General features: G+C 36.3%; 1 protein-coding gene across 2 annotated transcripts in view; it reads right to left on the bottom strand.

The window, feature by feature from the left end:
- LOC138930343 (uncharacterized) overlaps positions 1-23,204 on the bottom strand; it is a 307,972-nt gene that overhangs the window by 146,558 nt on the left and 138,210 nt on the right. For both annotated transcript variants that reach the window (XM_070290382.1, XM_070290383.1), the window contains exon 6: positions 12,906-13,025. In XM_070290382.1, coding sequence (XP_070146483.1) covers positions 12,906-13,025 — 120 coding nt within the window. The remainder of the gene's footprint in view (positions 1-12,905; positions 13,026-23,204) is intronic.

Here is a 23,204-nt window from a genome sequence, read left to right as displayed (position 1 = left end):
ATCATGACCAAGTGGGCTTTATCCCAGCGATGCAAGGATTCTTCAATCCAGATTGACAAAGAAGAAGTAAAACTCTCACTATTTGCAGATGACATGATTCTCTACATAGAAAACCCTAAAGATTCCACCAGAAAAATACTAGAGCTAATCAATGAATATAGTAAAGTTGCAGGATATAAAATTAACACACAGAAATCCCTTGTATTCATATACACTAACAATGAGAAAACAGAAAGAGAAACTATGGAAACAATTACATTCACCATGCAACGAAAAGAATAAAATACTTAGGGATATATCTACCTAAAGAAACAAATCTATATATAGAAAACTATAAAACACTGGTGAAAGAAATCAAAGAGGACACAAGCAGATGGAAAAATATACCATGTTCATGGACTGGAAGAATCAATATAGTGAAAGTAAATATACTACCGAAACCAATCAATATATTTAATGCAACCCCTATCAAGCTACCAACGATATTTTCCAGAGAACTAGAACAAATAATTTCACAATTTGTATGGAAATATAAAAAACCTTGACTAGCCAAAGCAATCTTGAGAAAGAAGAATGGAACTGGAGGAATCAACCTGCCTGACTTCAGGCTCTACTAAAAAGGTACAGTCATCAAGACAGTATGTTACTAGCACATAAACAGAAATATAGATCAATGGAACAAAATAGAAAGCCCAGAGATAAATCCACGCACCTATGGACACCTTATCTTTGACAAAGGAGGCAAGAATATACAATAGAGAAAAGACAATCTCTTTAACAAGTGGTGCTGGGAAAACTGGTCAATCACTTATAAAAGAATGAAATGAGAACACTTTCTAATACCATACACAAAAATAAACTCAAAATGGATTAAAGATCTAAACCTAAGACCAGAAACTATAAAACTCCTAGAGGAAAACATAGGGAAAACACTCTCTGACATAAATCTAACCAGGATCATCTATGACCCACCTCCCAGTGTATTGGAAATAAAGACAAAAATAAAAAAATGGGACCTAATCAAATGTAAAAGCTTTTGCACAACAAAGGAAACTATAAGCAAGGTGAAAAGACAGCCTTAATAATGGGAGAAAATAACAGCAAATGAAACAATTGACAAAGAATTAATCTCAAAAATATACAAGCAACTCCTGAAGCTCAATTCCAGAAAAATAAATGACCCAATAAAAAAATGGGCCAAATAACTAAACAGACAGTTCTCCAAAGAAGACATATAGATGGCTAACAAACACATGAAAAGATGCTCAACATTACTCATTATCAGAGAAATGCAAATCAAGACCACAATGAAGTACCATCTCACGCCAGTCAGAATGGCTGCTATCCGAAAGTCTACAAGCAATAAACGCTGGAGTTGGTGTGGAATAAAGGGAACCCTCTTACCCTGTTGGTAGGATTGCAAACTAGTACAGCTACTATGGAGAACAGTGTGGAGATTCCTTAAAAAACTGGAAAGAGAACTGCCATGTGACCCAGTAATCCCAATGCTCGACATACACACTGAGGAAACCAGAACTGAAAGAGACATGTGTACCACAATGGAGTATTATGCAACCACTAAAAAGAATACATTTGACTCAGTTCTAATGAGGTGAATGAAAATGGAGCCTATTATACAGAGTGAAGTAAGCCAGAAAGAAAAACACCAATACAGTATACTAACACCTGTGTATGGAATTTAGAAAGATGGTAATGATAACCATATATGCAAGACAGCAAAAGAGACACAGATGTATAGAATAGTCTTTTGGACTCTGTGGGAGAAGATGAGGGTGGGAAGATCTGAGAGAATAGCATTGAAACATATATATTATCACATATGGAAGAGATCACTAGTCCAGGTTCGATGCATGGGATAGTGTGCTCAGGGCTGGTACGCTGGGATGACCCAGAGGGATGGAATATGGAGGTAGGAGGGGGGTTCAGAATGGGAAACAGATGTGAAACAATGGCTGATTCATATCAATGTATGGCAAAAACCACTACAATACTGCAAAGTAATTAGCCTCCAACTAAAATAAATTTAAAAAAACCTACTTAGACAAATATTCTAAATTTATTTTGGTAACTGATTGCCTGTTATATATATTTTTCATCATTTTACTTTAAAATAATGCATACTTTTATATTTTAGGCATGCCTTTGTAAGTAGCCTATACTTTTTTTTTTTAAGCTGGTGTGATGTTCTTTTTCTTTCAACTAGAGCATTTAGATTTTTTTACATTTCATATTATCACTGATATATTTGGGTTTAAATCTACAATGTTATTGTACTTGTTGATTTCCAGTTTTCATGCCTTTATTTTGTTCCTTTGCTTCTCTTTTCTTGATTTCTTTTGGATTTTTACTTCCAGTTGCCTCCTCCAATGCTGATATTTATACATTATTTTATTATTCTTTTAGTGGTACCACAGGCATCCATGGCTTACCAAGTTACATTTTTATTTCTTAGAAAATGTATTGACCTTAGAATACTTTATTTACCCCGTCCCTCCTTATTTGCCACTACTTTAACGAGGTTAAACTCTACCTATTTAAGACTCCATATTTTTATTATTGCAACTATTATCATTTTACCCAGCCAATAATAATCTATATTTACCTACATATTTACTATTTTGCTGCTCTTCATTCTTTCCTTCATTCTTTAGCTTGCACCTCAGATTGTTTTTATTCCATCAAAGAACAGTATTTATTTGGGAATGATAGTAACAAGAGAAGACTCTTGAGAGTCTCATGGGTTTCAAGAGAATCGAGCCAGTCAATCCTAAAGGAAATCAGTCCAATATTCACTGGAAGGACTGATGCTGAAGCTGAAACTACAATATTTTGGCCGCCTGATGCAAAGAACTGATTCACTAGAAAAGATCCTGAAGCTGGGAAAGATCAAAAGCAGGAGGAGACAGAGGATGAGATGGTTGGATGGCATCACTGAGTCAATGGACCTGAGTTTTAGCAAGGTCTGGGAGTTAGTGATGGACAGGGAAGCCTGGCATGTTGCAGTCCATGAATTCACAAAGAGATGGACATGACTGAGAGACTGAACTGAACTGATAGTAACAAATTATCAGTTCTGTTTGTTCCATTCTCAGACTCCAAAAAGTCTTAATTTTATTATCATCTTTGAAGAATACTTTTATGGAAAATTGAATTCTAAGTTGGCAATTTCATCACTTTCAGCTCAGTTTTTCAAAATAGAAATCCATCTTCTTCTGGCTTTCATTGCTTTACAGTCTAGGTTTTCTTCTCCCAGATGTTAGTCTCATTTTTTCACTGATTGTTAGTTATCTAATGACTAACAAATTAAAAAAAAAAATATCAAGCTTTTCTGTTTTCAGCTGAAAGGTTGACACAAACCACAAAATCCATCATTACTTGAGATATTCCCAGGGAATTCATAAATGATTGACCCATATTTTTGCTGAAGGGGGTAGTGAGGCCATAAGCTGAGATAATAGAAGGCTGGAGTTGGATAGGGAAACATTTTTGGAAGTTTTGAAATTTTGGATTAGTTTTTGAGAAAAAAACAGCTGACCACATGATTAAATAAATCCAACTGAATTTGACAGCAGTGACAAGCAGGGATAGAGGTTTAATGTATAAGTATAATGTATCTAGGCCTCAACTTCTTAATTTTAAAAATGAACATGAAAATAGTTTCTGCCCTGTCTATCACACAGTCATTTTGAGCACCAAATGAGATGATGGTATGCATTTCAAAAGAAATGATAGATATGAAAGCAAACTAAGAGGTTATATAAATAATGGCTATTTATACACAGGTAGAATTTTAAAAATTTAATAAAAAACAGTAAATTTGAAAAAAAATCTTTATCTAAAAGAACAAAATGTATGATCCTGTATGTCCCGAGGTTTGTTTTTAGGATCATGGAAAATATTTACATTTTCATTCATAGAACTGGCATTTACTGCCACATTCCCATAGCACTGGGGAAAATATTTACGAAAGAACACTTTGAGTAGATAAGTACTGATCATATCACACTTGAAGCAAATGAAAAAGAGGGTAAAGTGAAATTGAATGGAACAAAGAAGAGGAACAAGAAGACAGGAAAGTACTTTGTGAGTTCCAAATATAAACTTCCTTCTTAAAATGTAAGATACTGTAAGGCATCTCCCTAATGACTCTAATTTAGTATATCTATCTCACACAGACTAGCTACTACTAGAAGCCTATTGGGTCATTAGTCAAAGAGTTATTGAGAAAATGTCCATCAAGAACATACAGACAGACTAATGTCTGATTACAAGCTCTTCGTTTTATCTCCTGAGATTTGTCACTTTAATAGGACAAGATGTCAGCCAAGTAGTTCAAGATTCCTAAGCAGAAATGAACCATTTCAGTTCAGTCGATCATTCGTGTCCGACTCTTTGCGACCCCATGGAGTGCAGCACGCCAGGCTTCCCTGTTCACCACTATCTCCCAGAGCTTCCTCAAACTCATGTCCATCAAGTTAGTGATGCCATCAAACCATCTCATCCTCTGTCATCTCCTCCTTCTGCCTTCAATCTTTACCAGCATCAGGGTCTTTTCCAGTGAGTCAGTTCTTCACACCAGGTGGCCAAAGTATTAGCTTCAGCATCAGTGATTCCAATGAATATTCAGGATTGATTTCCTTTAGAATTCACTGATTTGATCTCCTTGCAGTTGAAGGGACTCTCAAGAATCTTCTCCAAAACCAGTTCAAAAGCATAAATTCTTTGATGCTCAGCTTTCTTTATACTCCAGCTCTAGGCTTGACTATATGGAGCTTTGTTGGCAATGTCTCTGCTTTCTAATATGCTGCCTCGGTTTGCAATAGTTTTTCTTCTAAGGAGCAAGTGTCTTTTAATTTCATAGCTACAGTCACCATCTGCAATGATTTTGGAGCCCCCCAAAATAAAGTCTTTCATCATTTCTATTGTTTTCCCATCTATTTACCATGAAGTGATGGGGCTGGATGCCATGTTCTTCATTTTTTGAATGTTCAGTTTTAAGAAAGCTTTTTCAATCTCCTGTTTTACCCTCATCTAGAGGTTCTTTAGTTCTTCTTTGCTTTCTGCCCTTAGAGTAGTATCATCTGCATATCTGAGTTTGTAAATATTTCTCCTGGAAATCTTGATTCCAACTTGTGATTCATCCAGGTTGATATTTCACATGATGTACTCTGCATATAATTTAAATAAACAAGTGACACTCTACATATTTGGCGTACACCTTTCCCAATTTGGAACCAGTCCATTTTTCCATGTGTTGTTCCTACGGATGTTAGCAATTTGATCTCTGGTTCCTCTGCTTTTTCTAAAACCAGCTTGAACATCTGGAAGTTTCCCGTTCAGGTACCACTGAAGCCTCACTTGGCGAATTTTGAGCATTACTTTGCTAGTGTGTGAGATGAGTGCGATAGTTTGAACATTCTTTTTCATTGCTTTTCTTTGGGATTGTAACGAAAACTGACCTTTTCCTGTCCTGTCGCCAATGCTGAGTTTTCCCAATTTGTTGGCATATTGAGTGCAGCACTTTCACAGCAGCATCTTTTAAGGATTTGCAATAGCTCAGCTGGAATTTGATCACCTCCACTAGCTTTGTTCATTGTGACACTTCCTAAGGCCCACTTGACTTCACATTCCAGGATGTCTGGCTCTAGGTGAGTGATCACACCATTGTGGTTATCTGGGCCATTAAGATCCTTTTTGTATAGTTCTTCTGTACATTCTTGCCACCTCTTCTGAATATCTTCTGCTTCTGTTAGGTCCATCCCATTCCTGTCCTTTATTGTGCCCATCTTTGCATGAAATGTTCCTTTGGTATCTCTAATTTTCTTGAAGAGATCTCTAGTCTTTCCCATTCTATTGTTTTCCTCTATTTCTTTGCATTGATCACTTATGAACCATTTAAGATAGACAATTTTGTAACACAGTTCTTTGAATGGATAGAATCTGAAACTTTCTGAAAGTAGAGAGTATGGCCACTTTTTTGAGCTAAATGGTGGATTTTCAGAATACACAGCAGTGATAGATTTTGGGAACTCAAAACACTCCTTTTAGATGATGCATTTTTAAAATGATAAAACCCTGTGTTCATGTAATATTTCAACATACAAACATATTTTGTGATTCTACTCTAACTTTTTTTTTTACACTTGGAAATGATCCCACTAACAAATTACTTTAAAACAGAAGCCCATAGTCTATTGGATTTTTAAATGTTAAAAAAAAGTTTGATAAATTTTCCATGGACAGAAAAATTCAGTTACTTCTCGGTTTTCTCCCTTTGCAGAGCATTAAGGCTTATTTTTCCTGTCATTTAGTCATTCTGGGTGGCTTTCTTTTACTGTTAGTTTCCTCAATAAACCATATTGTTTTATACTCACATCTATTAATTAGAATGCTATATATTATATTATAAAGGTAAAACTAAATTTTACATTTTTAATTTTTGTTATTGATTGCCAATACTGGTAACCAAGAGTTGGCGTAGATGCCACAGTTACCTGAAATATGTTAAATCTCAAAAGCAATTATGATAACATTGAATATGCACAGCATTACAATATTTCAAAGACTAATATAAATGGTTGCCAAAAACAGGAAACTGCAATTTAAAAAAATAGCATATAATACAAATCTCAGATTGGACAAGAATTTATGGGCTATGACAATGAAAACATCTGGGTCATCATAATCCTTGAATAAATAAATTATCATAATTATCTATAGACCAAGTACACAAAAAGCACATGGAACCAGGCATCTTATATGGAAGATGAATGTGATGAGATGTTGGTAGACATGATGTCAGTGTGCCAGTACACTTCCTTGGACATGAAATAATGGCCCTAGATAGTAAACATTGGTTAATTTATGGGTCGATTTTTTTGGCCATGTAAATGAAAGCAGTATGACAAGAATATTTCAGGCAGATGGCATGGATGGAGGTATACGGGCTTTGTACATTCCTTGCTGACACATAAACTATATCTATATAGTATTTACTGTTTGACTTCTGATGTTTTCTTCTTTCATGTTATCTGTGTACTCTGAATTAGAAAAACTGCTTAAGAATAGGGCTTCCCTGGTAGCTCAGCTGGTTAAGAATCCTCCTTCAATGCAGGAGACCTGGGTGGGGAAGCTCCTCTGGAGATAAGATCCCCTGGAGATAAGGAGCTAAATAATAATAAGGTGTGGAGCCAGAGAGAAGTATGCAGAGGGAAAACCATGCTTAGTACCAGAGACAGATTTATCATGAAGCCAGTGAAGCTTAAGTTTTAGGACCCCTTACTTGAACAGCCCCCTTCCAAAGCACTGAGAGTATTTCATGTTTGTATTATTCATCAGATTTTAAATTTTGCAATTTTTTGTGATTTCTTCATTCGACATTTCAACTTGTATTTCATTTTGTGTGTTTTTAAGAGGTACCCTCAAACTGTTTAAGATTCAGGCTCTTCAAAACCTGACCTTACCCTTTTAAGTGTGCTTCACCAATAGTGGGAAGAATATCCTTCAAACTCCTAATACCCTCCCTCTGTCTGCAACATATCAGAATCTATAGCTCCAAGAAAACATTCAGGATTGGGAAAACGTGTACACCCGTGGTGGTTTCATGTCGAAGTACAGAAAAACAAATACAATATTATAAAGTAAAAAAAAAAAAAAAAAGTCGGTAATATTCAATCCATTTCTATGTTAGGAATCAGTTAGTCACTGAGCAGAATGTGTACTAGTTAATGATTCCTTTGCAAGGCCACTCTGGGAAATATAAAACTGAGCCTGTGAAACCATATTAGATTTATATACCTATATGTGACCTCAGGTGTCATTCAATCAAGCTCTGCATTTTACAGAAAAGAAACTGAACCTTAGAGAGGAAATATAACTTGTTCAAGTTCACATCTAGGCAATTAGTGGTAAAGTAGGGATTTCAACAAAAACAAGACCAGGAGCAGACTGTGGCTCAGATCATGAATTCCTTATTGCCAAATTCAGACTTAAATTGAAGAAAGTAGGCAAAACCAATAGACCATTCAGGTATGACCTAAATCAAATCCTTTATGATTATACAGTGGAAGTGAGAAATTTATATAAGGGGCTAATTCTGATAGATAGAGTGCCTGATGAACTATGGACAGAGGTTCGTGACATTGTACAGGAGAAAGGGATAAAGACCATACCCATGGAAAAGAAAAACAAAAAAGCAAAATGGCTGTCTCGGGAGGCCTTACTAATAGCTGTGAAAAGAAAAGAAGTGAAAAGCAAAGGAGAAAAGGAAAGATACAAGCATGTGAATGGAGAGTTTCAAAGAATAGCAAGAAAAGATAAGAAAGCCTTCCTCAGTGATCAATGCAAAGAAACAGAGGAAAAGAACAGAATGGGAAAGACTAGAGATCTCTTCAGGAAAATTAGAGACACCAAGGGAAGATTTCATGCAAAGATGGGCTCAATAAAGGACAGAATGGTATGGAAAGAAGCAGAAGATATTAAGAGGTGGCAAGAATACACAGAAGAACTATACAAAAAAGATCTTCATGACCAAGATAATCACGATGGTGTGATCACTCATCTAGAGCCAGACATCCTGGAATGTGAAGTCAAGTGGGCCTTAGAAAGCATCACTATGAACAAAGCTAGTGGAGGTGATGGCATTCCAGTGGAGCTATTTCACCTCCTGAAAGATGATGCTGTGAAAGAGCTGCATTCAATATGCCAGCAAATTTGGAAAACTCAGCAGTGGCCACAGGACTGGAAAAGGTCAGTTTTCATTCCAATCCCAAAGAAAGGCAATGCCAAAGAATGCTCAAACTATCTCACAATTGCACTCATCTCACATGCTACTAAAGTATTGCTCAAAATTCTCCAAGCCAGGCTTCAGAAATACATGAACCGTGAACTTCCAGATGTTCAAGCTGGTTTTAGAAAAGGCAGAGGAACCAGAGATCAAATTGCCAACATCTGCTGCATCATCAAAAAAGCCAGCGAGTTCCAGAAAAACATCCATTTCTGCTTTATTGACTATGCCAAAGCCTTTGACTGTGTGGATCACAATAAACTGTGGAAAATCCTGAAAGAGATGGGAATGCCAGACCACCTGACCTGCCTCTTGAGAAACCTATATGCAGGTCAGGAAGCAACAGTTAGAACTGGACATGGAACAACAGACTGGTTCCAAATAGGAAAATGAGTACATCAAGGCTGTATATTGTCACCCTCCTTATTTAACTTATATGCAGAGTACATCATGAGAAACGCTGGGCTGGAAGAAACACAAGCTGGAATCAAGATTGCCGGGAGAAATTTCAATAACCTCAGATATACAGTTGACACCACCCTTATGGCAGAAAGTGAAGAGGAACTAAAAAGCCTCTTGATGAAAGTGAAAGAGGTGAATGGAAAATTGGCTTAAAGCTCAACATTCAGAAAACGAAGATCATGGCATCTGGTCCCATCACTTCATGGGAAACAGTGGAAACAGTGTCAGACTTTATTTTTGGGGGGCTCCAAAATCACTGCATATGGTGATTGCAGCCATGAAATTAAAAGACGCTTACTCCTTGGAAGAAAAGTTATGATCAACCTAGATAGCATATTGAGAAACAGAGACATTACTTTGCCAACAAAGGTCCTTCTAGTCAAGGCTATGGTTTTTCCAGTGGTCATGTATGGATGTGAGAGTTGGACTGTGAAGATAGCTGAGCACTGAAGAATTGATGCTTTTGGACTGTGGTGTTGGAGAAGACTCTTGAGAGTCCCTTGGACTACAAGGAGATTCAGCCACTCCATTCTGAAGGAGATCAGCCCTGGGATTTCTTTGGAGAGAATGATACTGAAGCTGAAACTCCTGTACTTTGGCCATCTCATGCGAAGAGTTGACTCATTGGAAAAGACTGTGATGCTGGGAGGGATTGGGGGCAGGAGGAGAAGGGGACAACAGAGGATGAGATGGATAAATGGCATCACTGACTTGATGGACGTGAGTCTGAGTGAACTCCAGGAGTTGGTGATGGACAGGGAGGCCTGGCGTACTGCGATTCATGGGGTCACAAAGAGTCAGACACGATTGAGCGACTGAACTGAACTGAACTGAGGGATTTTAAAAAAAGCTACTTAATCCTTACACTAAATTCAACTGCTGTTCCAATTTCCTTGCTTTCTTTGTTTATGAAATTTATTCTCTCATGTTTTTTGGATTTGTATATTTTGCATAATAAGGTTAAATTTCTATTCTGTATAATTCTACAACTGAGAGACAAATTATTATTTGATATTTTAAACCACTAATTTTGAACTTCACCATTGGAATAAAATGTCACATTCTTTTTGCATGCAGCTTACAGTTTAATGACATCCTTGACCGAATTGAACAATAAAATCTTGTATTTCAAGGGTATATTCATTTTTTTCAGGTAATTAGCTATTTCAAGACAAACAATTCTGTACTAAAAAACTCCACTCTCTCTTTTTCATTAAGTCATTGTGATACGATAAGGTTGTCCATGCAGCCATAATACTGATGTTGCTATGTTCACATAGATTAAAATAAAGACTTAGATGAAAACGATTCTGATAATACAAACATGACATATGAACGGTTACTTCAAATTATAGCTTTAAAAATTCATGTTCAGTGATGTTTTTCTGTTGGAGCAAATGTGAAGTTATTTTGCCTTTGCTTTAAGCAGATTTAAGTTATTACTATATCACTTTTTAAAAGTACAGGAAATTCAGTAAATAGTATGACAGATGTAATCATATGGTAAGTTGGCAAAAACTATGCACTTAAAATAGGCAAGCTGACTTTATCAAGCTTATTTCTGAACTTAAAAGATTCTGTATCTCAGTTTATTGTGCAAATCTTTACAATAAATTTGGAACATGTAAATAACATAAAATAAACATAAGTTACCTCTAAGATCCCCTCAATTAAGTGGGCAAGGACTATGAACAGGAAATTCAGGAGAAAGGGAGGGAAAATGGCTAATAAATATAATAGAAAATGTTAAACCTCATTAATTGTAAAAGAAACAAGATATGACTAGGATTTGATTATGACTGTTTTTCACCTGAATAATTCTATTTGTTTAAATAGTAAAAGCACAAACTGATACAATCTTTTATTTATTTATTTAAATTTTAATTTTTTTATTGTTTAAAATTTCTTTTTATTTTTATTATTTTAATATAAATTTATTTATTTTAATTGGAGGTTAAATTACTTTAAAATATTTTATTGGTTTTGCCATACATCAACATGAATCCACCACAGGTATTCACATGTTCCCCATCCTGAACGCCCCTCCCTCCTCCTTCCCTATACCATCCCTCTGGGAGAAAGCAAATTTTCAGTATATATTACAAACTTGAAACTGTTCATAACCTTTGGACCAGTAATTGCATGCCTCAACAACTAAGCATTAAGAGCTTTATGTACAAAGGCGCTCAATTATATGTATTAGAACAGTGTATATAACAGTAAAATAACAAGAACTTGAAGTAATTTGAATGCCAAAAAATAAAACAAAATCAAGTAAATTATGATATGTTCATGTGATCAAGTTATATATGTGGTATTTCACAAATATATAAAATATGAATAGAAAAAAATTGGAAGAAAATATATAAGCATTGTTAATGACTAAAACAAGTAAATATTTTCTTTTTACATTTTTATATTCTATATTAATTAACAGGCAATTTCAAGTTAGAAAAATTAGATAATAAAGATTAAGAAATGGAGAATTAGGAGAAAAATATAACATATAATAAAAATGCCCAAATAATTAAACACATAGTAAAACAAAAATGAGGTTTGATTTTGCAATTCTAGCAAGAATAAGAAAAAGAGATAAAATTCAATACTCTGAAAATACAGGGTGTAGTTTGATAGAATTCTTCTGATAAGTAATTTAACAATACAATTAATCCTAAAACAATTGTGAAAATGAAACTGAAAGTCACTCAGCTGTGTCTGACTCTTTGCAATCGCATGGACTGTAGCCTGCCAGGCTCCTCTGTCCATGGGGACTCTCCAGGCAAGAATACTGGAATGGGTAGCCATTCCCTTCTCCAGGTGATCTTCCCAACTCAGGTCTCTGGCATTACATGAGGATTCTTTATTGTCTGAGCCACTAAGGAAACCCAAGAATACTGGAGTGGGTAGCCTATCCATTCTCCAGTGGATCTTCCTGACCCAGGAATTAAAGAAGGGTCTCCTGCATTGTAAGGAGATTCTCTATAAGCTGAGCTACCAGGGGAGACAACAGTATATTCTGTTATTATTATCAGAATCATATAAATATATTCAAATATATTATTTGAATGGTTAAAATACATTATACTTTAAAAGATCATTATATCAGATTTGCTTTTAACACATGAGAATGGGAGCACTGTAAATAATCCAATGGCAATTGAATGATTAAATAAATCATGATATATAAATTCAATGGCATACAATAAAGTCACCCAAAATTAATATAATGACTAAACTGAAAAGCTAGACATGATCACATCATCTTATATACTGTATAAAGTTTACCCTTGAACATGGGTTTGAATTGCACAGGTTCACCTATGTGCAATTATTTTTTCAGTGTATAAGTACTACAGTACCACACTTATCCATGGTTGTTTGAATCTATGAATGTGAGACTGCAGATATAGAGAACAGACTGTAAAGTTATATGTGGGTTTTTGACTGCATGGAGGGTTGGTACCCCTAATTCCAATGTTGTTCAAGTATCAACTATACATTTAGAGACATTAAAAGGAAACCAAAAACCCTATAACACCCACTTCTGTGTTAAATTAGAGAGAATTTGATTGATATTTACAAATCTTTACTGAATACTTTCTATTAATGATAAATCTTTTTAAAAAAAATCGCTTACCACTTGCACATTACGTGACTTCTCTTCAGGGGTAATAACTTCTGGAATTTGTGTTTCCAGTTCTGTAAGATCAGGTGGCAGAGCAATTATGTAATGATAGATTTTAGTCATACCCTTGCACTAGAAAAGAAAAAAAGAAAAAAAATGTATGAAAATCATATCTTATCAGTTCAGTTCAGTTCAGTTCAGTCACTCAGTTGTGTCTGACTCTTCGTGACTCCATGAATCGCAGCACGCTAGGCCTCCCTGTCCATCACCAACTCCCGGAGTTCAGTCAGACTCGCGTCCATTGAGTCAGTGATTGCCATCCAGCCATCTCATCCTCGGTCATTCCCTTCTCCTCCTGCCCCCAATCCCTGCCAGCATCAGAGTCTTTTCAGCAATGAGTCAACTCTTCGCATGAGGTGGCCAAAGTACTGGAGCTTCAGCTTTAGCATCATTCCTTCCAAAGAAATCCCAGGGTTGATCTCCTTCAGAACGGACTGGTTGGATCTCCTTGCAGTCCAAGGGACTCTCAAGAGTCTTCTCCAACACCACAGCATCACTATTTCAGTTCTAATGTGTAATTGCCATAATTTTCAGGTTTAAAAAATGAATATATAATATATATGTATGTACACATATATTCCTATTTGTATTCAGAGAGAGATACAACATGACTTACCAAAAGATGAAAAATATATTTATATGTTTCCAGAGTGAGTCAACTGTGTATTATCAAAGCATAAAACTGGACTTAATATTTTAGGTATTCTCAATTGTGGTATGGGCAAAGTGTGGATGAGTGAGAACAAAAAGGAGATTTAAAAGGTCAATTTACTCCTGAAATAGTACACATATTCATGGAAATTTTGGAAAAGGCAGAAAACCTAAGAAAAAAAATTAGCTATCACCCAGAATAGCAAACCCCTTTTTCCAACAACACAAGAGACGATTCTACACATAGACATGACCAGATGCTCAATACGAAAATCAGACTGATTATATTATTTGCAGCCAAAGATGGAGAAGCTCAAAAAGAAGACCAGGAGCTGACTGTAGCTCAGATTATGAACTGCTTATTGTAAAAATTCAGACTTAAATTGAAGAACATAGGGAAAACCTATAGGCCATTCAGGTATGACCTGAATCAACAACTCCCTTAAAATTATACAGTGGAAGTGACAAATAGATTCAAGAGATTAGATCTCATAGGCAGAGTGACTGAAGAACAATATATGGACATTCATAACACTGTACAGGCTGTGGTGATCAAAATCATCCTGAAGAAAAAGAAATGAAAAAAAGGCAAAATGATTGTCTGAGGAAGTCTTACAGATAGATGAGAAAAGTGAAAGGCAAAGGAGAAAAGGAAAAATATACCTATCTGAAAGCAGAGTTCCAAAGAACAGCAAGAAGAGACAAGAAAACCTCCATATGCTTAGATCAATGCAAAGAAATAGAGGAAAACAATACAATGGAAAAAAACTAGAGATTTTCAAGAAAATTAGACATACCAAGGGGATATATCATGCAAAGATGGATACAATAAAGAATAGAAATGGTATAGACCTAAAGAAACAGAAGATATTAAGAAGAGGTGGCAAGAATACAAAGAAGAATTATACAAAAAAGATCTTAATGACCCAGATAACCAGAGTTGTGTGATCACTCAAATAGAGTCAGACATCTGGGAATGTGAAGTCAAGTGGGCCTTAGGAAGCATCACTATGAACAAAGCTAGTTGATGTGATAGAATTCCAGCTGAGCTATTGCAAATCCTTAAAAGATGATGCTGTTAAAGTGGTACACTCAATATGCCAGAAATTATGAAAACTCAGCAGTGGCCACAGGACTGGAAAAGATCAGTTTTCATTCCAGTCCCATAGAAAGGCAAGACCAAAGAATGTTCAAACTACTGCACAGTTGCACTCATTTCACATACCAGCGAAGACTTCTCTGGTGGCTTAGATGGTAAAGCATCTGCCTACAATGCAGGAAACCTGGATTTGATCCCTGGGTCAGAAAGACCCCTTGGAGAAGGAAATGGCAACCCACCCCAGTACTTTTGCCTGGAAAATCCCATGGATGGAGGAGACTGGTAGGCTACAGTCCATGGGGTCGCAGAGTCAGACATGACTGAGCAACTTCATTTCATTACTTTCATTACAATGCTCAAAATTCTCCAAGTTAAGCTTCAACAGTACATGAACAGAGAACTTTCAGACGTTCAAGTTGGATTAAGAAAAGGCAGAGGAACCAGATATCAAATTGCCAACATCCACTGGATCATCGAAAAAGCAAGAGAGTTACAGAAAAACATCTATTTCTGTGTATTGACTATGCCAAAGCCTTTGATTGTGTGGATCACAATAAACTGTGGAAAATTCGGAAAGACATGGGAATGCCAGACTACCTGACCTGCCTCTTGAGAAGCATGTATGCAGGTCTGGAAGCAACAGTTAGAACTGGACATGGAACAACACACTGGTTCCAAATAGGAAAAGGAGTACGTCACAGCTGTATATTGTCACTCCGCTTATTTAACTTATATGCAGAGTACATCATGAGAAACACTGGGCTGGAGGAAGCACAAGCTGGAATCAAGATTGCCGGGAGAAACCTCAATAACCTCAGGTATGCAGGTGACACCATCCTTATGGCAGAAAGTGAAAAAGAACTAAAGAGCCTTTTGATGAAAGTGAAAGAGGAGAGTGAAAAAGTTGGCTTAAAGCTCAACATTCAGAAAATGAAGACCATGGCATCTGGTCCCACCACTTCATGGCAAATAGATGGGGAAACAGTGGAAATAGTGGCTAAATTTATTTTTGGGGGCTCCAAAATCACTGCAGATGGTGATTGCAGCCATGAAATTAAAAGACACTTACTAGTTGGAAGGAAAGTTATGACCATCCTAGACAGCATATTCAAAGGCAGAGACATGACTTTGTCAACAAAGGTCCGTCTAGTCAAGGCTATGGTTTTTCCAGTGGTCTCCAGCTTTATAAAGAAAGCTGAGCACCGAAGAATTGATCCTTTTTAACCGTGGTGTTGGAGAAGACTCTTGAGAGTCCCTTGGATTGCAAGGAGATCCAACCTGTCCATCCTAAAGGAGATCAGTCCTGGGTGTTCATTGGAGGGACAGATGGTGAAGCTGAAACTCCAATACTTTGGCCACCTGATGCGAATTGTTGACACATTGGAAAAGACCCTGATGCTGGGAAAGGCTGAAAGCAGGAGGAGAAGGGGACGACAGGATGAGATGATTGGATGGCATCACCAACTCGATGGACATGGGTTTGGGTGAACTCTGGGAGTTGGTGATGGACAGGGAGGCCTGGCGTGCTGCAGTTCATGGGGTCACAAAAACGTGGACATAACTGAGTGATTGAACTGAACTGAACTGAATGAATATATATATATATATATATATATATATATATATATATATATATATATATATATATATATTCATTCACCTCTGCTACAGAGGTTTCCTTGCCCAAAATCTAGTTCACAGCTTCCATAAGATTACTTTACAAGATACAAAAATATCTTAATTGTCTTCTACAAAATAAGAGCTTTTAGAAAGCTTTAGCCATTTGAACAGGTACTGACATAATGGCTGAAAACATTAAAATAAAATCTATAAAATCTCAGCTTGTGCTTGATTATTTATGTGTGTCTATATGCATGTATGCTCAAGTCACTTCAGTCGTGTCTGACTCTTTTTGACTCTATGGAATATAGCCCTCCAGCCGTATCCAACTCTTTGTGACCCTATGGACTATAGCCCTCCAGGCTCCTCTGTCCATGGGATTCTCTAAGCAAGAATACTGGAGTGGGTTGCTATGCCCTCCTTCAGGTGATCTTCCTGATCCAGGTATTGAATCCATGTCTCCTGCATTGCAGTCAGATTCTTTGCCACTAAGCCACTGGGGAAGCCCATGTGTGTCTGTATATGTATGTTGTAATGTGAAATATTCTTCTGACTCGTAATGGTATTGCCAAATTAACTTATAAAAGATCTATGCTCAATTAATTCAAAGAAAAGTAAGAGCTTATACAAATTAAGCAGTCATAAAATTCTCAGGAATATATTAGAAATAAACCCAAATGCTTCAAGTTCATGTGGCCTGGGAAAATACTCAGTATCAAGACTGGCTTGTGGGTGTGTGCTAAGTGGCTTCAGTCATGTCCGACTGTATATGACACTATGGACTGTGTAGCCCACAAGGCTCCTCTCTCCACTGAATTCTCCAGGTAAGAATACTGGAGAGGGTGGCTATGCCCTTCTCCACAGGATCTTCCCCACCCAGGGAGTGAACCTGTGTCACTTACTTCTGCTGCATTGGCAGGCAGGTTCTTTACCTCTTAAAATAGATATGCCTTTACAGTTGTCAACATGAAAAATAATTTTTACATACATCTTTTATTCTTCTGAGGGTTTATTAGTCAACTAAGTTTGTGTTATCCACTGTTATACAATGTTAGTGAATAAAAAATCTTAGGATGACTTTGTCTAATATCTGAGAAAGAATAAAGCCAACAAGATCTTTAAAATTTACTCTGCTGAAATTTATCTTAACAGATTTAATATATGGAATTTGATTCTAAAATGTTAGTTTAAGAGTTAAGAAGGGAAATGAAAATCTTAAGTTAAAAAAAATTATAAATAAGAGCTGATAAAGTACCTTCTTACCTATTAATAATGGAGAAGGCAATGGCACCCCACTCCAGTGCTCTTGACTGGAGAATCCCATGCAGAGGAACGTGGTAGGTTGCAGTCCATGGGGTCGCAAAGAGTCGGACACGACTAAGGGACTTCACTTTCACTTTTCACTTTCATGCGTTGGAGAAGAAAATGGCAACCCACTCCAGTGTTCTTGCCTGGAGAATCCCAGGGATGGGGGAGCCTGGTAGGCTGCTGTCTATGGGGTCGCACAGAGTTGGACACGACTGAAGCGACTTAGTATTAGTAGTACGTATTAATAAAACTCATGGATGGTTATAAGAACATGTGTTCCCATCCATGAGTTTATATGGGCTTCACTCATAGCTCAGTTGGTAAAGAATCTGCCTACAATGCAGGAGACCCAGGTTCGATTCCTGGGTCGGGAAGATCCCCTGGAGAAGGAAATGGCAAACCCACTCCAGTATTCTTGCCTGGGAAGTCCATGGACTGAAGAGCCCAGCAGGCTGCAGTCCACGGAGTTGCAAGTGTTGGACACAGCTTAGTGACTAAACCACCACATATATGTGTGTGTGTATATATATAACACTGTATACACACATACACACATGAATCTCCATCACTTAGCACAATTCTAAGTATACATAGTAGAACTACATAAATATTTATCACTGATGAGTATGTGGTCATATAAGCAATTCTCAAACTTTTCCAAAGATTTAAAATAATTAAGTATAACATTGGTTTTAGGTTAAAGTGTCATGGAAAAATACAGTGATTTAAATGGTTAAAGAACAAAATCTCTTATAATTTTAATGATGTGAAAATACTTATAGATAAAAATCCATATTCGTGCTGGTACCAAATGTATATTTTATCCCCAGTAAATATTTCAATTTGATATGTACATTTAAAATATAAAGCTATAAATATGTCACAAGTCATACATACTTGCCTAGGTTGATTTTTTAAAAGAGGAATCAGATAATATTTAAGTTGGATATTATCTTAAACAACACCTACTCCAATCCCTTCATTTTGAGATTGGGAAACTAAGGCTGTTACAACACATAAGAGTTGAGGTCCAAAGGGGCAAGGACCATGTCTTTATGCTCTTTGTATCTCTTTTACCTAAATCTTATGACTGGTACATAGTAGATGTTCATTAAATGTTTACTAAATGAATTAAAGTCACTCCAAACCAGAACTTCATCCTTCAGCCAGCCAGTGTCTTAATTGTTATACCAATGAACCAAGCTCATTCTTTTTATTTATTTATTTTTAAATTGAAGGATAATTGCTATACAGAAGTTTGTTGTTTTCTGTCAAACCTCAACATGAATCAGCCATAAGTATACATATATCCCTTCCCTTCTGAACCTCCCTCCCATCTCCCTTCCCACCCCACCCCTCCAGGTTGATACAGAGCCCCTGTTTGACTTTCCTGAGCCATACAGCAAATTCCCATTAGCTATCTATTTTACATATGGTAATGTAAATTTCCACATTACTCTTTCCATACATCTCACCCTCTCCTCCCCTCTTCCCATGTCCATAAGTCTATTCTCTATGCTTGTTTCTCCACTGCTGCCCTGTAAATAAATTCTGCAATATCATTTTTCTAGGTTCCGTATATATGTGTTAGAATATGATATTTATCTTTATCTTTCTAACTTACTTAATTGGGTATAATATGTTCTAGGTTCATCCACTTCCTTAGAACAGACTCAAATGTGTTCCTTTTTATGGCTGAGTAATGTTCCATTGTATATATGTACCACAACTTTACTCATTCATCTGTTGATGGACGTCTAGGTTGCTTCCATGTTCTAGCTATTGTAAATAGTGCTGTAATGAACAATGGGATACATGTGTCTTTTTCTATTTTGGTTTCCTCAGGGTATATGCCTAGGAGTGGGATTGCTGAGTCATATGCTAGTTTTATTCCTAGTTTTCTAAGGAATCTCCATACCATCTTCTATAGCAGCTGTATCAATTTTCATTCCCACCAACAGTGCAAGAGCATTCCCTTTTTTCCACACCCTCTCCAGCATTTATTGTTTGTAGACTTTTTGATGATGGCCATCCTGACTAGTGTGAGGTTTTATCTCATTGTAGTTTTGATTTGCATAATGATGAGTGATGTTGAGCATCTTTTCATGTCTTTGTTAGCCATCTGTATGTCTTCTTTGGAGAAATGTCTGTTTAGGTCTTTTTCCCACTTTTTGATTGGGTTGTTAGTTTTTCTGGTATGGAGTTGAAGGAGCTGCTTGTATATTTTGGAAATTAATTGTTTGTCAGTGGATTCATTTGCTATCATTTTCCTGACTTCAGATTATACTACAAAGCTACAGTCATCAAGACAGCATGGTACTGGCACAAAAACAGAAATATAGACCAATGGAACAAGAGAGAAAGCCCAGAAGTAAACCCATGCACATATGTGTACCTTATTTTTGACAAAGGAGACAAGAATATACAATGGGGCAAAGACAGCCTCTTCAATAAATGATGCTGGGAAAATGGATAGCTACATGTAAAAGAATGAAATTACAACACTTCCTAACACCACACACAAAGATAGACTTAGAATGGATTCAAGACCTAAATGTAAGACCTGAAACTATAAAACTCTTAGAGGAAAACATAGGCAGAACACTCAGTGACATAAGCCAAAGCAAGATCCTCTATGACCCACTTCCTAGAGTAATGGAAATAAAACCAAAAGTAAATAAGTGGGACCTAATTAAACTTAAAAGCTTTTGCATAGCAAAGGAAACTATAAGCAAGGTGAAAAGACAACCTCAGAATGGGAGAAGATAAAACCTCATTTTATCTTCATATTGATTTCTTTGATTGTAATACCCCTACCTTCACTTCTAACTAAACTTTTTTTCAATTTTCAGAATCCAATTGCATTCAAATTTTATCCATGAAATCTTATGGATAATTTTAGCCTTCTTTACACAAGGGTATGACTATCTTCTCACACAAATTCTTTTGCAGAGCACTGCACATCTGAATCCTTATATTTGACCACATGGATGAGGAAAAAAAAAAATGAGGGTAGGCTGGAAGAAAAGAATGGAAGCTAAACTTTCATGATTGTATTAGGAATGGGACAAGAAACAGTATTGAGATAGTATTAAGTTGTTTTTTCATTTGATAAACCTATAGTTGGGCAGTGTTGGTAGATAAAACAAAAGAGAACCTCGTCTGACCCTTTCATTTCTTTGGATATCTTATTTTCCTAATTAGGCTATCAGGCCTTCTTTTCTAAATTTAATTATCAACCCTTTAAGAGTATGGGAACCTTTTTTTGCAATTTGCAAATCCCTTTAACAGTGTACACAGAATAACTTCAATAAACATCAGGCAGGCTGGAAAGCATAAAGGCAAGTGACAGTACTAATTAAGTAAGAGCCTTCCTGGCCTCTTTCCCTTCCCAGCCCTAGCCTCTCGCTCTCTTACCTCTACTTTGATTCTGGAGAGATCAGAAACCAGTGCACAAACTGAGCAGTAAGGAGTGGAGAAAGCAAGAAGAAACAAATCTCCCTTACAAAACTGCAAGTTGTTGGTTCCAGGAAGCCATAGCTATTAGAGGACATTAAGTACAACTTTGTGCGAAGTTCAAATTCTGACCTCTAAATACTTCAGGTATTTCTATTGAATAAAATAGAGCAGCAAAGTCTTGGAAGTGCCCGATTTATATCTTATTGAAATTAAAAGAAATTTGTCATTATTGTTGTTGTTGTTTAGTCACTAAGTCGTGTCCAACTCTTTTGCAATCGCATGGACTGTAGCCCACCAGGCTCCCCTGCCCATGGAATTTACTAGGCAAGAATACTGGAATGGCATGCTATTTCCTTCTCCAGGGGATCTTCCCAACCCAAGGATTGAACTTGCATCTCCTTCATTGTCAGGCGGATTCTTTACCACTTAGCCACCAGAGAAATTATATATATATATATATGTTTTAGTGATATTCCACCAATTGTTCTTGTACAGCATCCTAATTACAACTAGTAATTATACCTAAGAGTATTGTAGTACTATGTTTATTTGCCTGTTTCATAAGATAAGTGACTATACGGTTGCTGGACTTGGGGAATGGGGTAAATTCATCCTGAGAAAATATGGCATGGGTTTTGCTATCATTGTTAGGATAACTGTTTGAACATATTTACTTATGTACCTTCTGGTGAATTTTGTTTTTGTTATTGTTTAAATACTATTCAGAAATTTTATTTATTGCTCAGAAGAATATTTAGTATAATGCAAAGATAATGAAATATAAAGACAGTGAGTGTTGTCTAGAAAAGTTAAGGTTTGGTAAAATCATTGACTTGTATACACAGACACACGTACACAAACATCCTGACATGGCTGTAGGATTTTATGGCACATCTTTTATGTTTTGACTTCCTTTTGGTGAATTTTGAAATGATTTACTTTTATCTCACTCTCATCATCATCTCACCCCACAACACTCTTTTTGTCAACATATGGGTTATAATACACTTTGCAACTTGCTACACAGAGAACAGTGGCCTAGAGATAAGTAAAAATAATCAAGGCATGAACCATCCCCCATCACTCTTTCAATTTCACTGAAAACTCTGGTTTCAATTCGTAGTTTACTATGACAATGCAAGACAGAATTATGAATATTGGTTAACTGCAAGTAGAGCCCCTAACATAAATGGCTATGTAATATATTTCTCATCTTGCATAAAAAAGGATTAAGGCTGGTTTCAAATTTACAATGCAAGAATTTTAATGAATGTCTTTTCTCTCCACAGCCTTATTTTATTCTTGGTAAATAAAGAAGAAAAAACCTATAATGGAAAATTAATGGCCTACTATAAAGGGTAATAAAAAGTAACACAGTAATGAATTGAAGTGATAAGTTGCACGATCCCTTAATATTCCCATAGATAACAGTCAAGGTTGAAGAATGTCAGGATGACCTCTAAAGATACATCAGAGAGGGAGAATGTAAAAAGCTGTTCTGCTTAGTATAATCATTGTTAGAACTCTGTCAGAATGGTTTTCTTTCAATGGTACTTTCTGGACAAAATTTTTTTTTTAAAAAATGGACTGTTTTTCCTGGCACATGCACATGGATGCTAAACAATACATTACTAAAGAATCAATGGATCACTGAAAAAAATTAAAGAGGAAAGTTAAAAACATATATCTAGAGACAAAAGACAATGATGCTAAAACAATCCAAAACCCTATGGGGCACAGCAAAAGATGGAAGTTAACAGTGATACAATCCTACCTCAAGAAAAAGAAAAAGCTGAAGTAAACAATGTAAACTTACACAGAAAGCTATTACAGAAAGAACAATAAAAAATTCAATGTAAAAAAAAAAAGCCTGGAGTAGAATGAAATAAATCACAAAGATCAGAGCAAGTATAATTAAGTAGAGAAGAAGAAAATGAAAGCAAACCTCAATACAACTAAAAGCTGGTTCTTTGAGGAGAAGATTGATCAACCTTTATTCAGGCTCATCAGGAAAACAAGAGAACTAAAAATCAATAAAACTAGAAATGAAAAGCAAGACGTTATAATAGACAATTTGTTGTTGTTCAGCCACTCAGTCTTGACTGACTCTTCAC

The sequence above is a fragment of the Ovis canadensis genome, chromosome X, assembly GCF_042477335.2.
Source record: "Ovis canadensis isolate MfBH-ARS-UI-01 breed Bighorn chromosome X, ARS-UI_OviCan_v2, whole genome shotgun sequence".
NCBI classification, from domain to species: Eukaryota; Metazoa; Chordata; class Mammalia; order Artiodactyla; family Bovidae; genus Ovis; species Ovis canadensis.
Note: the sequence above shows the minus strand (reverse complement) of the source record. Positions and strands in the feature narration are given on the sequence as shown.